Source organism: Danio rerio, chromosome 8 (assembly GCF_049306965.1).
Source record: "Danio rerio strain Tuebingen ecotype United States chromosome 8, GRCz12tu, whole genome shotgun sequence".
Lineage (NCBI taxonomy): Eukaryota > Metazoa > Chordata > Actinopteri > Cypriniformes > Danionidae > Danio > Danio rerio.
Window position 1 is genome coordinate 56,090,601 of NC_133183.1, and position 27,688 is coordinate 56,118,288.

General features: G+C 37.6%; 2 protein-coding genes across 10 annotated transcripts in view; one reads left to right on the top strand and one right to left on the bottom strand.

The window, feature by feature from the left end:
- Positions 1–20,265, bottom strand: part of qars1 (glutaminyl-tRNA synthetase 1) — a 32,859-nt gene extending 12,594 nt beyond the window's left edge. The window contains exons 1-17 of one of the 2 annotated variants that reach the window (XR_012383632.1): positions 20,093–20,241; positions 19,759–19,909; positions 17,028–17,137; positions 14,359–14,434; positions 13,976–14,040; positions 12,777–12,830; positions 12,277–12,337; positions 10,783–10,854; positions 10,614–10,699; positions 9,852–9,938; positions 9,676–9,775; positions 7,788–7,866; positions 6,516–6,755; positions 6,343–6,435; positions 4,333–4,470; positions 4,140–4,227; positions 1,472–1,618 (exon numbers count right to left, since the gene is read on the bottom strand). Coding sequence is in view for 1 of the 2 variants with exons in the window: in NM_001423662.1 (NP_001410591.1) it covers positions 1,472–1,618; positions 4,140–4,227; positions 4,333–4,470; positions 6,343–6,435; positions 6,516–6,755; positions 7,788–7,866; positions 9,676–9,775; positions 9,852–9,938; positions 10,614–10,699; positions 10,783–10,854; positions 12,277–12,337; positions 12,777–12,830; positions 13,976–14,040; positions 14,359–14,434; positions 17,028–17,137; positions 19,759–19,909; positions 20,093–20,203 (1,758 nt within the window). In the remaining variant the exon portion in view is untranslated. Of the gene's footprint in view, positions 1–1,471; positions 1,619–4,139; positions 4,228–4,332; positions 4,471–6,342; positions 6,436–6,515; positions 6,756–7,787; positions 7,867–9,675; positions 9,776–9,851; positions 9,939–10,613; positions 10,700–10,782; positions 10,855–12,276; positions 12,338–12,776; positions 12,831–13,975; positions 14,041–14,358; positions 14,435–17,027; positions 17,138–19,758; positions 19,910–20,092 lie in introns of both variants that reach the window. The other variant, NM_001423662.1, reaches the window with a different exon arrangement.
- A 102-nt stretch (positions 20,266–20,367) lies between these two features.
- ogg1 (8-oxoguanine DNA glycosylase) overlaps positions 20,368–27,688 on the top strand; it is a 29,800-nt gene continuing 22,479 nt past the window's right edge. For 4 of the 8 annotated variants that reach the window (XR_012383855.1, XR_012383856.1, XM_073909870.1 and 1 more), the window contains exons 1-2: positions 20,368–20,411; positions 23,349–23,509. Coding sequence is in view for 4 of the 8 variants with exons in the window: in XM_073909870.1 (XP_073765971.1) it covers positions 23,400–23,509 (110 nt within the window). In the remaining 4 variants the exon portion in view is untranslated. Of the gene's footprint in view, positions 20,853–23,348; positions 23,510–27,688 lie in introns of all 8 variants that reach the window. The other 4 variants (XR_012383853.1, XR_012383854.1, XM_073909869.1 and 1 more) reach the window with 2 other exon arrangements.

Genomic DNA, 27,688 nt, shown 5'->3' on the forward strand with positions numbered 1-27,688 from the left:
GGCACCCGCGCGCTCTACTTAATGATAGAACATAACACACTCTTGCACAACTCTGTGTTCGCTTTGAAAGAAAAAACATATCAAATGCTTGTCGTAATCATTACTCTAAAATGCGATATGATCATTTAAATGAAGTGCACACTTTCGGTTTCATTTTGACTGCTAAGTGCGGTTCATACTTCGCGCACGGCTCCCAAACGATCACTCTGTGCCACAAACAGAATATTACTTACAACTGTATTACCTGTTACTCACTACATTTGCAGGTTATGTTCTATCATTAAGTAGAGCGCGCGCGTGCCCTCTCCGCTCTCAGCTCACGGTCAGCAGCTCACGTCACGTGTGATTACCCGATCGCGAAAACATTATTATGTTAAGACAAAAATGAAAGTTTTAGGTGAATTATACCTTATAAATACAGTATGTGACTCATTCTACATCATTTGGAGGTGTCCATGTCGCAGAGCAACGTATGTGAAAGAATGAAAAGACTCGTGCAGCCGCCTTTTCTTCTTTCCTGAACTTGAAAATATATTTAACAGAATCGTACAAATGCTGAATTAAGGGTTCGAATTGGGATCAAGATCTTTTTTCGATTAATTGTGCAGCTCTAATAGAAGTCCTAACGCCCCATTCACACGGGGCGTCAGCGTCAACACTTCCCATTCGGCGTCAACGCTTCCCATTCACTTTGTCAAACTGCACTGTGCATCCGTTTGGCGGAAGCGCCAGCCAATCAGATTGCTGTATGCAAATACACCAGCTCAGACAGTAGCCCACTGCTAACTAATTTCATAGGCCGACGCTGCTATGTTAATCACATCAGCCCCAACTGCAGACACGCCCTCTGTCAAGCGTTGACACTGAAGCCCAGTGTGAATGGGGCGTAAGAAATAGAGTGAAAGGACACAGGGAATAAGTATTGAACACATGAAGATAACAAGGTGCAAAATGGTAGTGAAGACCCTGAAGAACCATATTCCTTTTGTAAAATAGGATCTGATGTCAAATTTAAGGGGAATGTCACAGTTTGTTCACCCACATTTAGTCATTCTCAAGTGGTTCAAACTTTTTTCTGTTAATTACAGAAAATATTTTAAAAACAGTTGAGAAACACATTAGAAGTGAAATATTATGAAAATCAATGGTTAACATTGTCCAGAGTTCTTTAAAATATGGCTTTCTGTGTTCAACAGAAAAAGGAAACTCAAACAGGGTTATGACTAGTGAAGGGTTAATGACAACAGAATTTTCAGGTTTGGGTGAACTCTCCCTTTAATGCACTTTACAGACATAAGCTTGTAAATAAACAAGTACGACAAAAACTTCAGCTGATAATTGTTAATTAGACATGCTGAAAATGCACTACCCATCTTATCACATCACTTTTGCAAATGTATAACATTTTGTTAGCTAAATATAGACAAGTGTTACTTTGTGTTCATGTTGATGGTGGGTTTGATGTGTGTACCTGTGCATTAGTTGGCAGGTTGATGATTGTGACCTTGAGAGGCTCGAGTATGGCCATGGCACGAGGAGCAGTGTCATTTAGGACCTCCCGAACACACGCCTCCAGCAGGTGTGGCTCCATTGTAGTCTGAGCAACAGTTACACCCACCTTAAAAAAAACAAATAATTCAATAAGGTACCATTTCTGAAAGTGGCTCACTAAAATATCAGCAACTGATAAAAGGCATTTCTTAATAATCAGCATTGGTTAATTTGTTTTCTTGATGCCGTTTTGAAATTCCTGGGTAATGAGGTAACTAAGGGTGCTTTCACACTAGCACTTTTGGTCCGCACCCGGGTTCGTTTGACGTCATAGTATGGTACGTTTAGCTTGTGTGAATGTGTCTTCTGAACTCGGGTGCGGACCCATGAACCGTACCCGAGTCCGCCTGAAAGAGGTGGTCTGGGGTACGGTTCATGCGAACTCTGGTACGGTTCACTTCAAATGTGAATGCAATCTTACCAAATGACGGAAGTGAACTGCCAACTGTACAACAAACTATTGTTTTCATAACGTTCGTTCGTGTGTGTGTGTGTCACGTTTCGTACCTTGGTATGGAGTCAGATAAGACTCAAAAGTAATTCACACAAAAGACACGATGTACACATGCGTAGCTAAATTCACGTGCTTAAAATCTAATTCACGTACGTAAAATATTTGTTCACAAATAAATTTCACGAGCACAAAATAAAAATACATTTTCATAAAATATGTTTCACAAATGCAAAACACCATTTGCAAATGTATAAGGGTGTACAAAAAGTTTTGAATCTTTAAAATTTGCGAGTTCATCCTCAAATATAATCGAGAGTTGGCATAGACAGCATGGTGAGACCTCAACGCAGACGCATATTAAATGCTCCTGATTGGTCTACTGCTGGTTATCAGGCCAACACAGTAAAGGAAAAGAGTGTTTGCATATTGCAAAAGATGTCTTTTTGATCATGTTATGTGAAACTGATTGGTTTGTTTGTTTGTCTTCTTAGTTTTTACTGTGTTCAATAAATAAAATGCATGGACATAAGTATTTTGAAAACGTGGACTGTTTAATAACTGATGGGTAGTTACAACCTTTAACAATTGACATTAGGGATGGGTATCATTATGGTTTTAACGGTATTACTACTTTTATCGATACCACTTATTGGATCGGTACTTTAACGTTTCTCTTATCAGTAGGCCCACACGGAATCTGCACGCGCAGAATTCCGCAGATTTTCCGCTGAATTTCTGCAGATTTTTAGCCCATTATTAATTCTGTTTATTTACTTGAGTAAATGTGTAAATCTGAATTTATTCAGTTTTTATTCAGTAATTTATTATTTTTTATTTAATATATTAAGGTTTTAGTTATGATACTCTGCTGGATACTCCCAAAATAATTCCGCAGAAATCCGCAGATTTTTACCAAAATTCTCCGCAGAAATAGCAAAGGAATGTCCGCAGATTTCGTCTGGCCCTGCTTATCAGTACTTTTTGTAGTGTTTTTTTATTTAACAGAAAAAAAAAAACTAAATGAACAGAATTAACAACACCTTATTTTATTATTACGTTTTTAATGTAAAATAAAACTAAACCAATGATTTTAAAACAAAAACTTTTTTTTTTTTAATTTCCTATAAAGGAACGTACAATGGTTTGAAGGAAAATGACTCTCAGTTTAACCATTCTTCTCATCTTCTTATCAACATGTTTGACTTTTCGGGCAGAAGTCTGGATCTTTCTTGGTTTATTGTGCTCCCTGCAGTTATAAAATACCCTCTTTGAGTTGCAAAATGTAGATAAAGGAGATAATGTTTACATGTTTTTTATTAACACATTCACATGTTTTGGGAGTTAGCTGTGTTTTAATACATTTTTGGAGCATCTTGCAATGTAAAAATAGGTAGTTTTTTTAAAATAATTTCTTAAGCATAGTTTATTATTAGTCGCTGTCCACTCAGGCAATACAACCCATTTTGTCCACTCCGCAAGTTCACGAGCTTACAGCCAAAAACATATGGCATTTATACTTGACGTGCTTGCGGGAAACACAAAAGTACAGAGTTTTGGTGCCCATCCCTAATTGAACATCCATACAAATACTAGGGAAGTCAATGATTACAGGGTTAATACGTTTCTTCTAAATATCTTCTTTTGTGTTTAACATAAAAAAGAAACTCAAGCAGGTTTGAAACAAGTAAAGGGAGAGTAAATGATGATTTTTGGGGTTAACTATTCCTTTAACATGTATACATGTAGTTTTAATTATTCAAATAGCAAAAATAATGTGTCAGTAATGCGTTTAGTATAGACTTCTTACAATGACTTTTCTGCTGGATGTCAAATGGACTGTAAAACTAAATTCTTGCCGACTTAATTTTTTAGTTTAAACCTGATTAAGTTTAAAACTAATTTACTTATTAAAATAAGTTATAGCTACATAAATTTATATTTATATATTATGAATATATATTTATTATCTTGACTTTTTGTCATGTTTTTTACAGTGTGGCAACTGAAACAAACAAACACACTCAAGGTTTTTGACATTTTAGTACCATTAAATCCGAATTAGTCAAACTAACAAGCGGGATGTTGCAGTAATGCAACAGGTGAAAGATAATATGACAATAAAAAACATTCTCACCCGGGCACAGAAATTGTTGATGGCTTGTGGAGGGAACCCACGTCTCCTGAGAGCTGTGAGGGTAAAAAGCCTAGGATCATCCCAATCTCTGAAAAAAAAAACAAACAAACAATACAGCATGAAATATGTGTTTCCATCACACCAATAAATGACCCCCCCAAAAAATAAAATAAGATGAGTGTGTTTGTACTACCTAACAACTCCTGTTTCCACCAATTTGATGATCTTTCTCTTGGAAACGACAGTATAAGTGAGGTTCAGTCGGCCATATTCCCACTGCACCGGGCAATACACATCCAGAGCATTGCACAACCAGAAATATGATGATCGTCTGAGAAAGACAGAATAATCAGCATGTAGGACATTATTTACATTATTTTACAAACAAAACACAACTGCAATGTTCTAAATTCATTTTGCTTTTATAGGCAAAATATTTCTTTTACAGTTCAAGTCAGAATTATTAGCCCCCTTTGTATATTTTTCCCCAATGTACAAAGCAAATTTGACTTTTTACAAATAATATATTTTCAGTTACCATAAACAACACCACTTACAATGAACAAATAAAAAGTAAGAAATAGGAAATAATGCGTCAAAGTCCAAATAAACATGGTGAAAATCCTCAGTAAAAAAAATAGATATAAATATTTACTATTCTATAAATAGTTACAAAACTAAACTAGATTCAATATAGACCATCCTTAGGTTTTTTGTGCCACATGGATATGGTTTTGACCCTGCTGCGTCTCAACTTGTGTTTGCAGACAAACAGCTGCACCTTCATTTGCGCCCTTCGAAAACAGCAAGACCAGCACTTCGTCTTTGCTGTGTCACTGTTTTGTCATGTTTTTGTGCTGTTGTGCATGCAAAAGTACTTAGTATGAGAATTATTTCATGCAAAACTTTTTTTTTGCGTTTTATTTAGCCGTGCGTAAATGTACAGCCTATTTCTCGTTCCGGGTTGTTCAAAAAGCGGATTGGTGGCGAAACCTAGGCATATTGGTTGAGAGAGAGTGAGTTTGAACCAATCTGGGCATGGAGGAGGGACAATGCATCAATGTATCCGCTTGTTAAGTGTGACGTCACGCGAAGCGGCTTCCGAGTCCAAGCGCTCTATTCAACTGAATGGGGAGACTCATGAAATGGTAATAATAAACGTTTACATAGCGATTAAATGCTTTCGAAAATCAAGATCGCAGTATATATGTCCATGCCTAATATCCGATGGCCAGAAAGTGATTATTTTTTTTTATAAATTGTTAATTTTTTGGTATTTGTTATGCAGCAAGCCCAGAGATTGTTGTGTACACTATGATTTTGATATAAAATTAACTTTAGTGTGTGATAGGAATAAAACATGATCTTAAACGAATGATTTCTTCACTCAAATGAGTGGCGGCTTGGACCCGGAAACAGTATACATACATCACAAACACGTCACCACTTAACAAGCGGATCATGTCTGGTTTGTCCGGAGACGAGCGCTTCTTTGTCAAATCAGCGTTGTCAAAATTTGATGACGTAACCACACTGATTCCGGAGCCTCTGAAAGTCCGTGAATGTAATTTGTTACAGCTCTGAGATTCTCTTCTTTATGCCAATCTTTGAATTGTACGGATCGGATCAGCAGATCAAAAGTTATTAAACATTAAAGAACAATACTTATTTTTAGCCACGGGTCTTTAAGGGTTAATGGACAGTAGATTTTTTTTAAACACATTTCTAAACATAATAGTTTTAATAACTCATTTCTAATAACTGATTTCTTTTATCTTTGCCATGATAACAGCACATAATATTTTAATGGATATTGTTCAAGATACTAGTATTCAGCTTAAAGTGGCATGTAAAGGCTTAACTAGGTTAATTAGGCAGGTTAGGGTAATTAGGCAAGTCAGTTAATAACAATGTTTTTTCTGTAGACAATCCGGAAAAATACTGCTTATGGGAACTAATAATATGGACCTTAAAATGTTTTTAAAACATTAAAAACTGCTTTTATTCTAGCCAAAATAAAACAAATAGACTTTCTCCAGAAGAAAAAAATATTATCAGACATACTGTGTAAAATTCCCTACTCTGTTAAACAAAATTTGGACAAAATTTGAAACAGAAAAACAAATTCACAAGAGGGCTAATCATTTTCTCAGTCTAATTCACTGAGAATAATACTGATGAAACAAAAACCAAAGTGACAAACCTGGCCTGAAACTCTTTGGTGCACAGAGAGTGTGTGATGTTCTCAATGGAGTCGCACAGACAGTGCGTGTAATCGTATGTGGGGTATATGCACCTGTACACAGGACACAAGAAGAGAGCAGCATTAAATTAAGAAGCAAAATGACACCATGTAAGCTAATCAAAGTGCCTTACCAAGTGTCTCCTGTCCTGTGATGCGGCGTGTATTTGATCCGATATGCCACCGGGTCCATTTTGCCATCTTCCATGACCATCTTCATTCTGAGAGTGGCTTCCCCTTCTGCAAACATTCCCTTCCTCATGTGCTCAAACAAAACCAAAGACTCTTCCACGGGTCGCTCTCTCCAGGGAGAGGAAGGGACGTTGTGACCCTTGAGCTCCTCTCCGCGCTGGTGGCACACATATGCATGACCCCTGATAGGCAACACAAACAATAACTAATAGTAAATAACATAGAAACGGATTCACACAAGCATATAAACATCACTGCTTTCCCTGATTATAATTAGAAATGCACTGAATTGTTGGCTGCGGAAATTCTACGATTTAAATAAACATCATTTTCTTCTGAAAGAGAAAAACGCGCAAAAATTAGATCTGATAAAAAAAAGTTTCAGTCTCCCTCCAGCCATAGTCAGTGCGCAGTGTGAAGGAGCTTTCACACCAGACACGGAAAGAGTTGCGTATGAAATCCATTCATTTCAATGGCTTGTGGCAAGCAAGTGTGGTCTGTTGTCACAGAAATGCAAAAGCAGTGGATGGCACCGTCAACTAGCTTGAGCATTCAAAATAGCCAGTGGTGCAATTCCCAGGGGGGACAGGGGGGACATGTCCCCCTCACTTTTTTTTAGATATAGCACTTTACTTCATGCTATAATTTTCCCTCAAGAGTCGAAAATAGTTATTTTTCAAATTTAGGCTTTTTTTGCACACAATTACTCAACGTTGCTGCACATTTCTAAAACTATCACCAACATTTCACAACAGTATCACCATCACTCAGATTTGGTCCCCCCACCTCTCAGACCAGAATTGCACCCTTGAAAATAGCTCAATATTCTATTTTATTAAAATGTTATTATTTTACAAAATGTGGTTATTTTATTGGCTTGTGTTTTTAAAATCAGTATAATTTTTAATTATTGTGGAAAAGTTAAAACGTACAAAATTACTTGATATATAAAATGATAATAACAACAACATTAACTATATGATGAGTATACATAATAAATATAAAATAATAAGACTTTTTGGTTTAGTTTTTTGACCAGTTGCACCCAGCATTTTTTGTTTTGGCGCAACCCTAATTTATATGTATAAAATTATTTTCAATATTTTAAATAATGACTTTTGATGAGTAAAAACAAATGTTTATTGTACTACAAAAACTTCGGCTACAAAAGCCTGTTAACACTCACACATTAAGCAATGGGACTGTAATCTTACCTGCGAATGAGATCAACAGCAAGATTGTAGAGACGCTGGAAGTTATCAGAGGCGTGTGTAACAGCATATGGTTCATATCCTGAGTGAATAAAGATCACATTTTAAACGTCTGTGAAACATCTTTCTATAACATTAATACATCGTTTTTAAATGCATTTCAGAACAATTTGCAGTTTCATTTCAGACATTAAATTTAGTCTTTCAGCAGTGACAGATTACACTGAACTGTGACAAATTTTTTATTTACTTCGACAAAATCTACATCGTAAAAAGTGCAACAGAAACAAAGATGAACAGAATTAAGTGTTATTTTTTTCTTTTGAAACAACTACAATCTGGTTATTTTTAAAAGCAAGTTTAAAATAAACAAACAAACTTTTTAAAAAAGCATGAATCCCCAGTAGAGCTTAGATTGGGCCCAAAAAATGAAACCCGACCCTACCCAAGTACCTGTACTGTAATTACCTTAACTGTATTTATAAGCCTGAGCCAGCTTTAAACCAGACTTTAATACGTGGGCTGTTATAACAGAGGTTCTCAACTACAATTCTGAGTTGTTTGAACTACAGAAATTAGTTTAGATTTTATCTTAACGAATATTCTAACAAGGGCGAAGCATGTAAACTGCACTGTTTGTTTATTCAGAATGGATCGTGACAAAAGAGGACACTAAAGGCTGACTATCATCCTTTCTGCCATGGCAAGCTATGACTTTTTGCAATCACCTCTTTCACACTGCACGCATGAGCAGAGGGTGAGCAGCGCATGTTTGTTCGACTTCCATGTTAATGGATTAGAGCTTTCATATCGCATGCGGAAGCAGTGGCACCGAAATAGCAGTGTCGCGATCATTTCAGTGCTGGGTCTATTTTTGCCCCTGCTCACACTCAATTAAAGTGACAGTACATTGATAATGACCAAAAACATATTAAATGACAATAAAAAGTAGCAATTTTACTGCATAAATCCATCGATAAGACCCACTGTTTCTACTCTACATATGCGCGGCTTTACCTCTGCTTGCGCGTGCAGTGTGAATGTGTGCCAGTGGAGGAGATGCTGTTGCAGGAGCTAGAGCGTTGCTGTGCATGACACACGAACTGCTCAACTTTGTAGATCCATGTGTGTTGCTTAGGCCAACTTCGTTAAAATATTAAAATATTCATTTAATATTTATAATTATGGCATAGCTTTCCACCCAGTTGGGCCAATTAGGTAATGACAAAAAAACAAAAAACAAAACACAAATACTTGATCACGGTTCAACTCAACCTGAAGAGAGTAGCAGGAAATATCAGCCCGACCTGGCCCGCGGGTCAAGTCTGGGCTCGGGCAGAGAATCTAAACTCAAATCCCCAGAAAAGCCAGGAACTGTCCTTAGGACTAGGCAATTCATCGAAATGAAATCTTAAATGTGATTAAGCAAAGCTCTGATTGTCATGCACATCTTGTCAGGGAAGCACAGTTGTGTGCCCAGTAATAAAACTCCTTCGAAAGCCAGAGAGTGTTCTTGTGGAAACCCTTAAATACCAATAAAGAAGAAACCCAGGAAATAGTGTTACTTTATAAACAGAAAATTTAACCAATTTCGTTGATTTAATGTGACTAATAAACTTACAACTACTGAATCATCTCTCAGAATGACTCATTTTAAGCACTCAACGGAAGTTATAAAGTGAATTGGTTTTTAAATGTGGTATTTACATACAGCATTTACTACAGAGCCATAGGTCACTAAGATACTACACAAACAGCTTTCATCACAACAGAACAATTATCTTAATATTTTATTTATTATTGTAAGATTATTGATTAAATCTGTCATTTTTATACTTCAGTAAACGAACTGGTTTTTACTGGATAGATTGAATCCGATTTTAACACTCACCAAGCCACTCCACCATGTCTTTGATGGCGGTGAAGTATTTTTCCTCCTCTTTCTCTGGGTTTGTGTCGTCATACCGCAGAAAACAGATGCCGTTGTTGGCCTGACAAAGTGACAAAGACACGTTAAGTTAGCCTGGAATTTCTTCTTATACGCAACTTATTTTAGGATGCGTTTACCTTGGCGAAACCAAAATTGAAGTTGATTGCTTTGGCATGACCGATATGCAGAATACCATTAGGCTCAGGAGGGAAACGTGTGCGGACCTACAAAGAAGTGAAAGAAAAAACCGTGTGAACGTACAATTTACATAACATTTTCAAAATGCTACTGCTGGGATGATTAATGAATATTTTGTGATCTGTAAATCGAGTGTTTAAACTATACTGTTGGGAACTGGGTACTGTGGTGTTAGTAACTGTTCTAAGGAGCGTGTTTTGGGCGGCTGCTGCGATTGGATCCTATACCAAAGTTGGCAACCCGGGGGTTTCACAGACCGTACCAAAATGTTGAAAACCAGCGGGGGGAGGGTGGGATTGAAATTACGAGAGTTTTCCAGGAAAAATAACAAAACGGGAGGGTGGCAGGACATGAATCTAAAATAAAAGAGACTCTGGCAGGTATGCTTACACATACTCTCTGCACTCTGATTACAAATTGTTGATCTTTTTTTCTGTCTCGCGCTTAACGCAGTCGTACAATCACAGACTGGGTCATTGGACCAATCAGCGCAGATTAGCATCGCGCTAAGAAGGGACTTGGGAACAAATGAATCGCTGAACGAATAATATGAAACTGAAATTGCACAATACAGTAACACATTGTTAATATTTTTTGAGATCCCCAGAAATTTCACAAATCATGTTTTTAGGAGAGCCCATGTCTTTATTGGGGTAGACGAGCTCCAGCTAGCTCCCTTGTAGTTGCAGTTGTAGTCATACCTGTCCTCCAGTTTCTTCCAAGTGCTTCTTCAGCAAGTTCATGGTGTTAGGTGTTACAACATAACCCTCCGTTTTGTAATTCTCCCCTGTGCCGAGAAGATAAAAGGAAAAATAAGAAGATTGAATGACATTGTAGCTATCTGGACACATAGTCGTTAAGGACACTTACCTGGCTTATGGAACTTAAGAGCTTCTCCTCTCAGCTGCTCCATCAATGACTTATTCTCAATGTTCCCATCACCTTGAGAGAAAGATGCATTAGTAAAACAGACTTTTACAATTTTATGAAGAAATCATGTTAGATGGTTCAAGAATCTCCTTTTAAAGTATAGTTCTAGAACCAGATGTTCAATATATTTACAATACAGCAAATGACCTATCAAAAGAAACTTTATATTGTTGCCGCCAAAAGATATATCATCATACTGCCAAACCCTAGCCATTACTAGCATCTCTGATGCAGCATATAATTTTCACAAAAATAATGACGCTTAAATTATTGTTGGTTTGGCATTATACCAAATACTAAATTTATACAATACAACATTATAACAAATAAAAAAATTTTTAAAACATATTTATTGTTTTTTGTACTTAACTGTTATTATAATATTGTTGTGGATTATGTTGTCTGGAGCTACCACCTAAGCTTTTCACTTATCATATCACATGTGCTGCTGATGACAATAAGTGATAAAAAAAAATAAAAATAAAAAAAAGACACTGTAAATTTTTATTTATATGGACTGATGACCTTGAGTCTATTGACAGTGTAGGGCTGCTTACAGCCAGATCAATGGTTTTTTTTATCAGTAATTGTGTTTTCTGCAACATTTACATTGTAAATGAGCTAAATAATGACACCGGTGCGCTAATTCAATTCAACTTGCATTATAGACAATTATTACCACCATAAAGTGGTTATGAAACAATCTGTGCTTTATAAATGACTATATAGGAAAACATTCTGCAGTTTTTTATATAGTTAACAACATCTATATTAACAACATCTATAAAAAGAGTAAAAGTATGAAAATACAACTTCTAAAAGATCTTCCATAATTTTGTAAAACTTAAAAAAAAAAAAATTATATAATAATCAAAATAATAATAGGATTTTAATAATCCTGATCAAATACACAAGAACATGGCAATGACTTTTCCTACTAAAAATAAATTACTTCACAAAAATTATTATTCCTTAGTTCTTATTTTTTTTAGATTCACAAAGCTAAATGACACAATAAATGTTTTCTGGGATACTAAACAAAATGCAACTTTTAATGTAGGGCTCTATCAAATAAATTGCATAATAAATCTCTCTACTATGTATGTTTTAATTATTAAATAGCATTTTATTAATCAGTTCTTCCAGAATTCTGCATACAAATATAATTATTTTGCAGATAAAAGCTGGCATTTATTAAAAGTTAAAAAAATTTATTGCAGGGCCCTCTGAAATATGTTTTATTTAGTAAATTATGTGTTTCATGGTTTACAATCCATTTTAATAAATTCATTGAATTAGAGTAATGACAATAATAGTCAAAAAGGTTGACAAACTTACACATTAAAATAAGACAACGCATGGAAACCCTGATAAAGATGACTTCACTCGATTGAAGTGCAGTGTAAAAAGGTCACACAGCCTTCGGCATCTTACCGTTTACTGCAGAAGCCTGCTCAATCTTCACATCTTTTTCTGGTGCTTTGGGTTTGACTGCCTGTGAAGAGAAAAAAATGTGGCTAAAAATAATGTTTTACACCACCATAAAACCAATCTTGGTCTTTTCTGTCATTTTTTACAAAAAAATTCTGACCATCCTGTTCATCTTGACAGAATGACTTTGTTGAGCATCAAACCAAAGAAGACGATTCACATTATTATATTAACTTATCTAAAAGGTGTTTTGTGCAACTAATAGAAACAAGTTTTGTCCTAAATATTTTTCCTAAAATACCTAAATGTTTTTTTTTTTAGAATTTAATTATATACTTATATTATTAATGCATATTAATACATTACTCATAAATATATAATTATTATTACACAACTAGGCATTACACTACTTAATTTTATTTTGTATTGACAAAAGGATTGATATGTGACAAATGACAATTGCAAAAACAAACAAACAAAAAATAGGGGCTGTAAACACATACCTTGCTCTTTTTTTCCAGATCCGCCTCAGTTTTTGGACCGAGAAGGTGCAACACCTTAGAAACATGCACAAATTATGAGTGAATGTATATTTAAGGGTTAGTTCAGACAATTAATTATACAATTAATTCAATTAAAAGTGTATTTGTATAGCACGTTTTACAATAACTTTCATGAAATTGTGTAATTACTTGCCCTCATGTCATTCCAATTCCCTAAGACCTTAGTTTATCACCAGAACACAATTTAAGGTATTTTAGATGAGATCTGAGAGCTCTCTCATCCTCCATAGATAGCAACTGTCCCAACTCATTAGAAGAAAAACACCCAAAAAAATCTTTAATAGAGTCCACATGCCTTCAGTGGTTCAATCGGAATACTAGTAAGCTGTGACTTTGGACATGGCATGATTGTTGGTACCTGACAGGCTGGTCTTAGTATTTCAGAAACTGCTGGAATTTTACGCACACAGGTTGACAGAGAATGGCCTGAAACAAAGAAAATATCCAGCGATCGGCAGTTCTGTGGGCGCAAATGCCTTGTTGATGCCAGAGGTCAGAGAAGAATGGTTAGACTGGTTTGAGCAGATAGAAAGGCAGCTGTAACTCAAATAACCACTCGTTACAACAGAGGTATGCACAAGAGCATCTCTGAAGGCACAACACGCCAAACCTTGAGGCGGATGAGCTACAGCAGCAGAAGATCACACCGGGTGCCATTCCTGTCAGCTAAGAACAAAAAACTGAGGCTAAAATTCGCACAGGCTCACCAAAATTTGACAATAGAAGATTTGAAAAACGTTCCCTGGTCTCATGAGTTTCGATTCCTTAATTGGCTTTGTGGTCTATCGCTCAGGGTGTGGATGTTACGGCAAGAGTAGATATTACTTGCTTGACCGGAAGTCCAACACCATGCAGTTGGTGCACCGGAATGACTTGACCATTTAATGGGTTGCTTGTGAGCAGGGCTCTGCCACTGGTGCCCCATAACTGACTTAGCTTGCTGGTCGGAGCTCTGGCCCTGGACAGGCCCACATTAAATGAAGAAGATATCTTCATTTTTGTTCTGACCATGAATGAAGGTATTGGGAGTTTGGAATGCCACTAGGCTGAGTAATTATTGACAGATTTTTTCCTAAGAGAACTATCCCTTTAAGACAATCATCTGAAATCAAAAGAAAAACTGCCACGCTGGCACGAACCTGCATATCCACTTCATTCTTGACAATCTTCCCATCAGCCCATTTAAGAGTGGCTCTGGCCTCACCTGAATAGCATAAACAAACTTTTCATACAGGCACAACACATGACTAGCTTCCATGACTTTGCATTCACATAACATTTAGCAAACACTTATATCTACAGTGACCTACGAAATGAGGAAAGCATTATAAAGTCTCAACATAAAAAGGCAATATTCACAAAAAGTGATTCTAATATAACTTTTCTGACATTGCTGGGAAAATAAAATGTAGGGTAAGGAGGGAGTAAAAAGCAAACACACACACATTGACACATTCATATTATTTATTAGTTCCTAAGGACAAAACAAAAGAAAAAAACTCAAAGCATACACAAGCCTTACCCATGAGTATCCCCATGTTGAAGCGATATCTCTCTGCCAACAGCTGATCTTTGTGTTTCCTGATAATCAATTCCACCTGTGAAAGAGTTAACAGGAGAACAATGACAGATCAGGATCCTTAATAGAGGCATTAAGCTGTGTTCAGACATAATGTGTTTTTTCTCAAATAGGATCCAACCAGGACACAGTCTGCACCGTTAATTCACAAAAAAAAAATGGAAATCATCTAGCTTTCCAAATAAGCACCATTTTTTCGCTCAGTGATACAGAGGACTGGTGGATATTGTGAGGGTTTTCCAAAAGGTAGTCACAGCTAGCTTTACTAGCTATGCTTGTCCAGCTATTTTATGCGCATTTTGAATATGGACATAAAAAAAAATAAATAAATGAAAACGGTTGATGGAAATGCCAAGATGTGCATACACTTTGAGAATGCGCGAAAAAAAACATGCGCAAACTGAGTAGAATAAACTCTTTATAAGAAAAGATGTGCATAAACTACGATGGAAACACTTTTACCGAACAAATTCCAGTATGTGCATTAAAAAGGTCATGAGATTTTGTTACAAGAGATCATGTGATAAGAAAGTTGTGTGTGAATGGATAAACCAGCAGGTTGAGCACATTGTAAAGCATCTGAAATGTTGTTTTGGTCAGCTCCTTACCGTTTAAGTATTAGTTTTATTACATTATTAATGACCTCCAGAATAGTTAAGAGCATCTGTGCTCGGTTTCTCACGCCGTCAAACACCACCACGGGTTCATTGCGTGTCGGCATTTGTCTTCAGAAGCACAAGTCATTTATTAAAAAAAAGAAAAGATTCACACAGCTTCTCCTACTGCAGCAAATTCAGTTTTTACTTTTGATATTTGGCCCCAGTTAATCAGGAAGTGACGATGTTGTCTTTGACTTATTGGATGGGAACGATGCTTTATTCGCACGTTTTTATGCGATATTCCAGTTTTGTGCATACATTTAAATCACATCTTCAGATAGAAACATAGCCACTGTGGGGTAAGAGGCGTTATCTAGTACTGAGTTTAATACTGTATAACTACTAAGGGTGTCACGATTTTGATTTTTAAATCGAAATCGATCGAAATTTAAGCGCAATTTCGATTATCTAATCAAAAAATAGAATCGTCGATGCTGCCACGCCCCCATGTCACGTCAGCTTGGCTTGCCAAGCAGGAAAAAAAACACGCTTGTTGAAGTGCATGTTAAACTGTGCAGACGCAGGAGACCCGTCGACAGAGCTTAAACCCTCTCCTCTTTCAACGAAGTCGCCAGTGTGGAAGTATTTTGGATTTCCAGTGAGTTATGTTGACAATGTTCGTGTTGTCGACAAAAAAAAAAACACAGTTTGCAAGCTCTGCTATGTACGTATTAGGGTTGGGCTGATAGAGGATGGGCGCATCGCGATCCTTCACCCCGCCCCTGTTGCAAATCCGCTCGCGAAAAATACACACTCAGGCCCTGTTTACACTAATAGGTCTTTGTTTTTAAATGGCATTTTAGAACGACAACGATCCATATCCACACTGGCGTGTAGCATTTCTGAGCAGCCCTCCTTCCTCACTACCGCTGAAAACGCACATCACGTGACCACACAAACACATTCACACACACACTGTCATGCGTTCGAGACAGCGGGTCCAGGCAGTCAGCGGGTCAGTAGACTGCTTCAATCTTTAACTTACACATTTGTACTTAGTCATTTTAGCGAACAGCTCAGATACTGTTGGCTGGTTCCTGTTGGTTGTGCATCTTTTTTACCGACGCCATTATAACGACACAGATCACTGCCTATTCACGAGTCCCGCAGAAAAAAGTGATTGACAGGTGGTAATTATGTGTGTAACTTACCTTTATTCGTTTACTGTATAATTTGTTTATGGGTAAAACAAAGACCATGCAGGTCAGTTAGTTTAAATGTCAGGCTACAAATAATTAATTCGTTATTAATAAATTAATTATTCATAATCGAAAATCGAATCGAACCGTGACTTTAGAATCGAAAATGTAATCGAATCGAGGATTTGGAGGATCGCGACACCCTTAATAACTACTACTGGTTATTTTAAACTAGCTTTTATGTTACTTCTGTGCCACATTTACAGTGGCAGAAAAAATCTGAAATCTGATATGAGCAGCAAGAGCATCCATACTGGAATCACATTTCAAACCATCTCCAAATGTGAGAGAAAATAAGATTTGATAAGCAATAAACCAGATTTTTTGCTTACAGTCTGAACATAAATAGTCATAGAAAACTATTGTATTCAGCTTTTGTTATAAATATCATTTTGAAGTAAGAGATGATTAAAATACAATGCTTGGCCGCCATACAAAATAATTGAGAGCAGAAAACAAGAATAAAATTATTTAAAATGTCTTTACATTCTATTAAAAACATTTATATTGCATTTCTTTTTAAATCAAGACATAAAAAAAATGATCAAAGCATATTTGGCTGGACAGTTGTATAACATGATGTTACTGCGCATAAAGCGGGACACATTAAGAGTTTAATCATTTGCTCTACAAGGAAACACCGCTGGGAAAATAAGAAAGAGACCAGCATACATAGACCCTCCCTTAAAAAAACTTTAAAAACGATCTCAGGTTTTATGAAGTCACATAATGTATCTATAAATAGTGTTCTTACTGCGTCCTCTATCTGCTCAGGTGTGACAACCACTCCCACACCACAGGCCACCTCAAACTTGCGCTGATCCACATCGCCCTGAGGGTGGCTTTTCACAAAGTCCAAAGCCGCTGAGGAAAAATAAAATAAACAGAAATAAAAATATCAGAAATTATGGATTCATTTACTTTTGAGTATTATCTACCTATCTCAGTAATAGATTTCTCTTAATATTGCATTTTTTGTGCTCTGTGGTCTTTTTTCACTTTCTAAATTATATTAATATTTGGAAAAATAATAATATTGTCAAATGGTTGTGTCATGCATGTCTTGTTTACAGGTTCCCGCAATTGTGATTACTACACAAATCCAAGTTTTGCTGGTATTTTATTTTAAAAAATCATTCCAAAATGCATTTGGCTAATTTACATAAGATTTCCTCGCTGTCTGTGGCATGATGACATATTGGACCAGGCCCAATACGTATAAGACATTAGCCCCTTTCACACATTGATACCGGTAAATATCTGGAAAATTTCCGGAACGACTTTACCGGTATATTGAAAAAAGCGCTGTTCACACAGGCGAGGACGTTACGTAAATTTTCCGGAAAAGAGCATTCACACATCCATTCCAAAATACCGGTAAATTCTGACATCATTCACCACAAATGAGCTTTAAACGGCTGAGCTTGTATTTGTAAACATTTGACTAAATTACAAACTCTGTGGATGATCAAAATTGTGAACAACTTTCGCAGGATCACTTTCGCATGTCAAGGCTGTTTCAAAGGCACACGCAAAGCTTGAAGGTAAACAAACAACGGCTTATTATAAGCATCTCATTGATGATTATTTACACAGTTGGCATTAAGAAGAACATTTAAACGTGATCTGACTAACTTCTAGCAGCTAAATGTGTCTGGAAAAATATTCAAAGGTTTTTATTCTCACAAACCAAAATTGCCGGCAATTTTCCGGAAAGGTCTGTATGTGTGAAAGGGGCTATTGTAACACCCACTAAATTAACACCCATATTACTGTGACAGTTGGGTTGGGACAGCTGAGAGGACTCTCAATTTCCATGGGGTGGGTAGTGATTATTATAGGCAAAATAAATAATAACAACAAATCTGTGGTCAACATAAATCAAACTCTTTCGTAATTCTTTTATTTAAGTACAAACATATTCTTGATTCTAATACATTAAGAGTATTTAATGTCCGCAGGAACCAGAAGTTGAGACTGTTTTTTTGTATTGTGACGCAGTTCCTAGAGAAACGAAATATTAAATCAGAAAACAGTAGGCGTGGTTGTTTTTTTCTACTGAGAGGTGATTGGATATAGTAATGTAGGCATTTCATTCAGAAGGAAAAGGGTTTTGGGAGAGATATTACAACCTAACAAGGCACCTCCTCCTCGCCAGTTCTGTTTGTTGTTTGTCAAAACTGTAGGCTAGTCGTGCATTTATACTTCTGAGTGCTGTTTGTGTTGCTCTGCAATAACACCTCCGAAACGCTAGATGGCATCAGGTTTTTATGTTACTCTGTGTCGAGTTTCTTTGTGGGTGTTCTGTTTTTTCTGAACGCTACAAGGAGCTTAAACTCACTCATACAGAAGTGGGAACCGGTGGACGTGCAGCAACTTTAATCAAAAGGTAAACACAAAACAAAAGTTTTTATCTGGATCTCCTTCACGCGACTCGAAACTTGTAAACACTCGCTTCATCTCGCTGACGTCTCACAGCATCATCGCTACCAAGCCCACCAATCACAAAGCTTGGGCAATGCGTCGTTGCAACATGTGGTTAAATTTTTTGAGAGGTGCACGTCAGTTACAGCGAGGGTTAAGGCTGATTTATACTTCTGCGTCAAACACCGGCGTAGGCTACGGCGCTGACGCATAGCCCTTCGCCGTGGCCGTCGCCGTCACTGACGTGCACCTCTCAAAAATTGTGACTACACGTCGCAACAACGCGTAGCGCAAGCTCTGTGATTGGTCGGCTTGCTAACGCCGACGAGTCTGGGCGGGACCGAGAGCCGCGCGAATGGCGCGAGCGTTTGTTTACAAGTGTGGAGTCCCGTGAAGGAGCTCCGGATGGAAAGTTTTGTTCTGTGTTTACCTCATGGTTAAAGTTGTTGCACGTCCGCCGGTTCCTGCCTCAAAATGAGCGAGTTTGAGTCACTTGTACATCCAGGAAGTGTTCAGAATACCAAAACAGAAGCGAAGAAACTCGACACAGAGGAATATTAACACCTCACTGCCCTCTAGCGTTTCGGAAGTGTTAATGCAGACCAACGGAGACAGCGCGCAGAAGTATAAATGCACAGCTGCGCGTGTTGCCTGCGCCGTGAGTTGCGCCGGTCACTTGACGCAGAAGTATAAACCAGGCTTTAGGTGGCCATGTGAAGGCTGCGCCGGACCATGTGCCTAAGCTTGACACAGAAGTATAAATCAGCCTTGACAGTTGGAGGGGTGTGGTTAAGTACGTTAGCCACGCCCAATACCTCAAACATGTAATCTGAAAATGTAACTGTAATCAAACTAGAATCGCATTTCTAGATTTCAATTTAAACTTTATAAGAGCAAACTATGTTTTTGTCTTAATGATATTCACCACAAAACTAGCAATGTGAGTTAACAAAACCCATGTTTAGTGTTATATTCATGTGTACTTTAAAGTCAATATTTTAAGTCACAACATACACTGAGAAACAAAAGGTGAACAGTTCCAGAGGAGCAAAATCAGATACCTGACAGCTGCAGTTCTGTTGTGATTTTTCGTGAAATGATGTATTTTGTGAGAAAGGGAAGCCTGTTCGTGTCTTTAAGTCGTGTCACCATACTGTACAGCAGAGTGCCAGTGATCTTGTCAATGGCAGAAGACCCCAGCTGGCCTTGAGCCTGATAAACACAACAGTAACATAAGCAATAACATGTTTAATCATCTATGATTAATTTGGTTACTAGTTTTTGTAAATAAAGTGATTAGAGAAACTGTAATGAAAGTTTTCAAGAGGCTAAAGACGTTGACAACGAACCACATCAGCGACTCGTTATGTATTCTAATCAAATACGTAACGTTACCAGATCAATGGCTTTCTTGAGTGTTGATGAAAGTGTTTCATTCTTCAACGTTTCCTTAGCTTTCTGCTCACTAAGGCCAATTGACATGAAAGAAGACACCACGTCCGCCATTTCTCTTTCACCACACACGCCGGTTTTTACGCTTCTACAAAGCCTGCAGAAGGCGTGGATTTCCGCCATCCCTCGGTGGGCGTGTACTAACCGTGATTTCTCCAATCAGATTTGCTTCTGAGCATCTTTTCACCAATCACCGAAGAGCCTCGGTTGACGCCTAATTGCATCAGTCGAACACTGCCATGTGGAATACAACGTATTATTAGTAAGTAAATATCTTTTTTTGGAGATGTAAGCATTTTGAATTAAGCATAGTAAAGGACCACGTGGTCTGTTTAGCTATGTTGATGTTAACACAGAAATCAAGACGGCACTTAAAATCGGCGAAGTCACTCAGGGATAATTTACTTTTGCCCAGATAAACCCCGTGAACGTTTTTGGTGAACAGCAACAGATCATTGTTCTTCAAGACCGATCGTTTTGATAGTACCCACAAACAGAAACATTATATAGCAGGGTCTTCTGATATAATTTCTAAACTAAGCTAAATAATGTAATGTTTTGTTTTGGACCGCTTCAAAAGATGAACCGAGTACCTCGTACGTTTTTGTCAACATGAATCACGTGTGCATTGATAACCAATCACATGATAGGATGCCACAAAATGAATGCGAAAGTGCAAACAGATGTAAACAACACACAAATGGTAAGATTTTAATGTACATTTACAGATTATTCGTCGAGCACCCTTGAAAAGAACACATCCATAGACCAGTCATTTGCTAGCAACAGTTATCATCCAATGGACTTCAAATGTTTTTTTTTTTAACTGGAATGTTCTAATATGAAAAATTAAGATAATATACAGTAATGTGTTTGTTTTACTTACTACACTTAGAATATAATGTGAGATAAATTGTATAATGTCACTACGTGTCACTGTATATCACAGTGGTCTGGTCACATTATTTTACTGAACACATACCCTACTGAAAAAACCAGCCTAGGTTGGTTGGCTGGTTTTAGCTGGTCGACCAGGCTGGTTTTAGAGGGGCTTTGGCCACTTCCAGGCTGGTTTCTAGCCATTTCCAGCCTGGTCTTAGCTGGTCAGGTTGGGAGATAACCAGCTAAAACAGCTTGACCAGCCTAGCCAGGATGGGAGCCCAGCCAAAACCAGCTATGTCCATCTTAAACCAGGCTGGTAAAGCTGTTTTTAGCTGGATTAAGCTGGTCATTTTCCAGCCTGACCAGCAAAAACCAGGCTGAAAATGGCTGGAAACCAGCCTGGAAATGGCCAAAACCTCTCTAAAACCAGGCTGTTCAACCAGCTAAACCAGCCAACCAGCCTAGGCTGGTTTAAGCTGGATTTTTCAGCAGGGTGCACTTTCTTGCACTCAATTACAATATGGATATTTTTAAAGAGCCCCTATTATGCATTAAAAAGGGTAATATTTTGGTTTTGAGGGTCTCCAACAACAGTCTGATATGCATGCAAGGTCAAAAAACACTTTCATTGTCTTATAATATGCATTTATTTTTACCTGATTATCCCAACAACTCCTATATGATTCGTTCAGCGATTCATTTGTTCCCAAACCGCTCCTTAGCGCGATGCTAATCTGCAGTGATTGGTCCAATGATCCAGTCTGTTGTGATTTGTTAGACTGCGTTCATGAGACAGAGTTAAATGCCCACCACAGCTTATCAACAATTTTAAAGTAGTCAGAGCACATGGTGTATGTGTGAGCCCAATGCAGTTTAACACCAGGATATTGCTCTATTCTTAACCATAAGTAAAACAGCGACACACATTCAGTATTAATCCACACAGTGGCAAAAGCTGAACTATTTTGAAACTTGACTGCCACACAAGTGTAGGCACAGCTGACGGTGGCCATAGCAATGACAAACGGCAGTGGAACGCAAGCTCACAAACACATTTAAATTTGTAAACAAACCGGCACACGTTGCGTTTTCAATATGGTGTTAGACGCAGTATGAGAATGTAAAGAGTTAACCAGACACAGTACAACTGGTTACAAGTAACAAAACACAATTAAATACATAATTTGCAAGCTAAAGAGAACAAGAAGGCAACCATTTTATTCACACGTACTTACACTTGTAAAATGGAGGAAGAAACTGATCCATGAACTGTGCACTGTAAAGTTCCTTTTAAGTTCTGACAAGATCCCATACATCAATAGTCTTTTCTGATTCTTCCTTTAACATACGGCCGACAAATCCCCCATTGTTAGCGCATAGATTGCTGAAGCACTCATCAGAAAAATGACAGGAACACAGCGCAAGGCTGGGCTATTGACCTTAGTCTAAAATGCGGAAGTGCGCCTGTTTTGCAATTGTCTTAGAACTTCCAGTCGCCTATGGGAGAAATGACTAGGAATAATAAACGGCAAAAAACTACTTGCTCTACAAACAAATGTTTGCATGACTATACAGACCAAGTAGAATAATATAACAAGGAAATATCAGTTTGCAACATCAAACAGCTAAACGAGCAGTTTTTAATGTCTAAAAATGAATGGAAGTAAATGAGACCGGAAGTCTCGTGCCAAAAAGATTCAAATGGCAGCGCCCGCTCGTCGGCGAAGAATAAGGTGAATATTGCTGAGGTATTTTAGCAAAAATAAACTTCAACCACTGACTCCTCACAGCCTCATCTTTGGGTAGGGATAATAACCAATAGTATCTGTATGCAGCCTTTACGATGCAAGCTGAGATTTCTACAGTGTTTGTGGGCGGGGCGGTTAAAATTTTCCCGGGTCTGCGCGCGCAACAAATGGGGAGGGCTTAAGTTTTGTATCGACGTCACGGCTAAAGACTCAACACACTGGTGATTCATTCGAACCACTCTGAGTCAACTCTTTTATAGATGAATCAATAGTTTTAAAACTGATTTGCTTTTAAAGATCTCCTCGTGTACATTTATTAAGAAGAACACTATTTATTTTATACATTTCCACTGCACTCCTAAAATTCTTTGATGTGCTCCTTCTGAAAAAAGTAAGGGTCAAGCCCTGTGATATAAACTATAAAGGTCTCTTGTTTGTTTGTAATTTAAATGTAGACTTTCCTTTAAGCTCTTCGTCTGCTACTGTTGATGTGTGTATTTTCATTGCATGCATTTTAATGTGTTTTGGTTTGATTTTATTCTAAACTTTTTCCTATCTTTTTTTTTTAGCTGACTTGACCTGTCTGATTTGATGTTGTAAGTAAACTGTAAAGCAGCAGAATGTCCCAGCATGCTCTACTCTCTGCCAGTTGTAAGGCATGGCGGTCTCTGTCGTGTCCACGGTCAGAGCTTCGGCTGGATCTCACTCTGGGATGTGGTCAGACCTTCAGGTAAATTATATACAGTAATATACTGTAATATATAGATATATATGAATTGCTCCATTAGAAGTAAACACACACAACACAATTACAAAACACAAAGAGTTCTGAGTAATTCAACCTTAGATTTTCATAATAGTCAAATTGGCTGCACACATTTCAGCATCCATTACATTTTTTAGTGCCTTTGAATGTGTTGCCTCTATTTCCAAACAACGTTCTAATAGCATGAGCTTACCCTTATTTAAGACATGTCTTTCAAACTTTTAAAAACAGCATTGTCACTCCAGTAAAAAGTAAAAAAAAAAGTTTGCCAGACAAAGTGAGATACGCACCTTCCGGGATGGTCTAACTCATACATAATTATAGGCCACAGTATAATGTAAAAAAATAGCAGTGCTTTAAAGTTAATGACTTGCATATATTTTTAAATAGCTTTTATTTCCATGTTTCAAAAATAGTGGAAACATTACACATTCAAATTTGGATCAGTATTAAGAGATTTTATGTTGTTGCGTGTTTTTTTTTTTCCCACAAGAGGCATATAAAAGAAAAATTAACCTGTTCATATTCGTATTTTTTCTTCTTATACTCGTTATTAAACTATTTATAAAAATAATATTCATATTTTTTCTTGTTACCCATACAAACCTATAAACTAAAGACATTTTTACCCTTCAGTTCAAATTACTGAACTTATATGTAGTTGCAGAGCCATTATTTGTGATAACTGCTGTCTTAAAACAAAACATTTGGCACACGGAAACAGGGATTTCAGTCTATAATGAATGAACTGCGTCTACTTCCTTTGAATTTTGGATTTTGCTGCAGAAACTGAATTTTTAATGTCAGCCCACAATTTTTCACTTGGGTTGAGATCAGGGGATTGAGCAGGCCACTCCATTACGTCAATCATTGACATAAAATCTCATTTGCGATTTAGCAAAAGCTGCGATTGTCTTGCACATCATGTGAGGAAAGTATGGTGATGTGATCAGTAGTAAATTTCCTCCAAAGGCCAGAGGGCGCTCTCTCTTTTTCTTGAGTAGAAGACCTCCAGAACAACCTAATATGCCCTGAAGAAACCGAGGAAATACCAGTCTATGGTAAATCTTTATAACGTAGGATAAACAGAAGATATAACTGCTTTCATTTGATTCAGTAGGATTAATAAAACATGACCACGACAACATAGGGTTCATCCAAGTTCTTCTTATAATGTTCCTGATAATAATGAATGTAATGATGCAACGCTTCAGCATAGGGCAACATAATCTCTTCAAGTATTTTGATGTATTCAAACTGGTGTTGTCAAAAGTATTGAATTCGGTACCTATCGGTACAGAGATTTTAAAAACCTCCATTTCCTGCTAACATTTAGAACTGTTAACTCAACAGAAATGACTGTGATTGGCTGTGAAGGTCATCAGTTAACTCTTCACCGCTGTTCACCAAGTGTAAACACTGATACAGGGACACTGAAGCATTTTCAAAGCTGCGTAGATCAGTCAATCCATCAGCGGATCGATCATGTGTCTGCTCATAGACTGACCAGCTAATCGATACGACTTTGAAACGCTCCAGTGTCCCTGTATCTGTGTTTGGACATTGTGAACAGCAGTGATAAGTGAAGTCTTTATAGCATAGGATAAACATAAGATATATCCAGGGCTTGACATTAACTTTTTTGATCACCAGCCACTGTGGCTAGTAGTTTTACTCCTGTTTCACACCGCAAGCGTCAGCGGCACGTGAGCAGTGCGTGCTGTTTCGGCATCCAGGTTAACAGATTAGAGCTTTCATACCGCACGCAGCAACATCGCGTCAGAGCGAGGCGTGAGCGTCGCCGAAGCAGCAGTGCAGCGATAGTTTCGGCGCTGGGTCTATTTTTGACGCGCTGCTCACGCTCAATTAAAGTAACAGTGCACTGATAATGACCAAAAGTGAAAGTGAAGTGACAGTTGAGTGACAGTAAAAAGTAGCAATTTTACCCAATAAATGCGTTAATAATGTCAAATGGTTTATATATAGTCATTCAAATGAACTTAAAACGATTAAAAACGGCAACAAACATTTATTTAGGCCCGAACTGCAAATCCAAATGTAAAACAATTTTAGTATTAGTTTTGCTTAAGTTGCACACTCGTGTTGTAGGAGAGGGGAAATAGAATATTTACGGGATTTGTAGTCCATAGTGAAGTGTATTGTGGGTAGTGTAGTTCGACCCGCATGCTGGATTATGTGAGCTCGCTGTGTTCTGTGCTGCTGAGCAGAGCAAGAAAGTTTTAATCGGCTTTGTTTTATGTTCACTCGAGTTATTTCTATCGGGAGCTGATTGCACTGTGAACCTGACAACACGAAAATAAGTAAAAGAATGGCATGCATTGGTTACTATTGTCTGTCTCATCCTCTGCACGAGCATGAATTAACGAGCTGTTATCTAGCTAGTTTGATCATGTAATGTATAAATATCATTATAACTATACTGTATAAATATTATTATAACTAGGCATACAGCAACCTGACAATCAAAAAACAAATGACATGATATCACAGGTGATTGTCTTCTGATTGTAGACACTTCTCATATAGCTTGAGAAGCATACAGTACTATTTGATCTGTAAAATTTGTAAAATAAACATTTGCAGGTTAAAGAAACAGCATAGGAGGGGCCTTGGTGCAGATAAAAAGTTTAAAAAGTGTATTTGTATATAGGGAGACATGGGTAACTAGATAGAATAGACAGAGATAGGTTGATCTCTGCAGCAGCTGCCGAAGAGCTGCGCGCTGCAGACGCAGCTGGTGTGAAAGGCAAACGCCTGCTTGCGGTGTGAAACAGGCGTTAGACTGTCACTAGCCACTCGCCATTTTCACTAGCCAAAATTTTATAGTTGGGAAAATATATTTTATGTGCATAAATTTGACTTTGGCATGGGTTGCAGCTGCTGAATTGACTTCTTTTAGATTTTGTGTTTTTACCACTTGCCTCTTCATTTATTTAATTGATTTTTGTTTATGCGCTTACTCAATGAGCATGAGCAAATGGGTTATGCTTTCATAAAAAAGTTTCGCATTGCAATTAGTTTTCTTTCACAGGACTTTTCAGGGCTCAACACAAAACTGATTTAACAATACTTTTTTTTCTCTGGCCACACCAAACTAATTATTGCCTTGCCACTAATTTTAAATAATGTGTCAAAACAAGCAAAATGCTGCTGTATACATCCACATTTTATTCAACAAAACAGCTTACATTTAAAAAATATATATTCTCACGCATCTAAAACGAAGCACAGTGGTCTGTTCTGGCTCAAGGACCCAGATCACAAGTTAACTATGCATACAACAACATTTTAAAGCAATATTTCTGTAAAGGATGATTATTAAACTATATTAACAAAAATAACAGCAAGCAAAAGAAAGCAGGTAAAAAACACTCTCTGCGTGATAATGAAAGGATGATGCTGCGCACACGGTTAATGTTAGGCCAATTAAAACTCTGTTCAAAGAATGGTTAAAGCGAAAACATTTGCTGCTGCTTACAAAGAATCTCGAGCCCTTGAAGGACAGTGGGGTGCACGAGCATCGCACTAGTTTCGTATCAGGCACAGTTGCTTGGAGTGAGAAAACAGCACAGGAGCTTTTAAACATTGATTTGAATCAATGCGCGACACTAAGTGAGGATCAATGCGCGACACTAAGTGAGGATAGCCTGTCTCGCCGTGTTCGTGATCCTCATTCGTTATTCACCTGCTTTCCTTTGCTTGTATGAAAAGCTGGTTTTATCAGTCATGCTGCTTCTCGATTCTAAGATCACATTTGTACGCATATAGACAAACGGTCATAAACTAACAGTATAATCTGTAGTGACGACGAGCCAGCACGGCCAATTTAAAAATTGGTTTCAGCCAACCAAAGTGGCTAGTGGGAGCGGCTGTCTAGCCCGCCACAACCGAAATCTACCCGCATTTGGCGGGTGTTAATGTAAAGCCCTGGATATATCTGATTTCATGTGATTCAACGAGATAAATTCCAAGATGGCGGCGCATCCAGACGCATTGGCTTGTCACGGCCCAAAAAACGGTGCTTTTATGTCTTTAAATGTTGTCAGTTCCTCCTCAAACTCTGTCAGTTCACCACAGATTCACAAGGAAATCAAAAAAGTCTAACGCCTGTTTCACACCGCA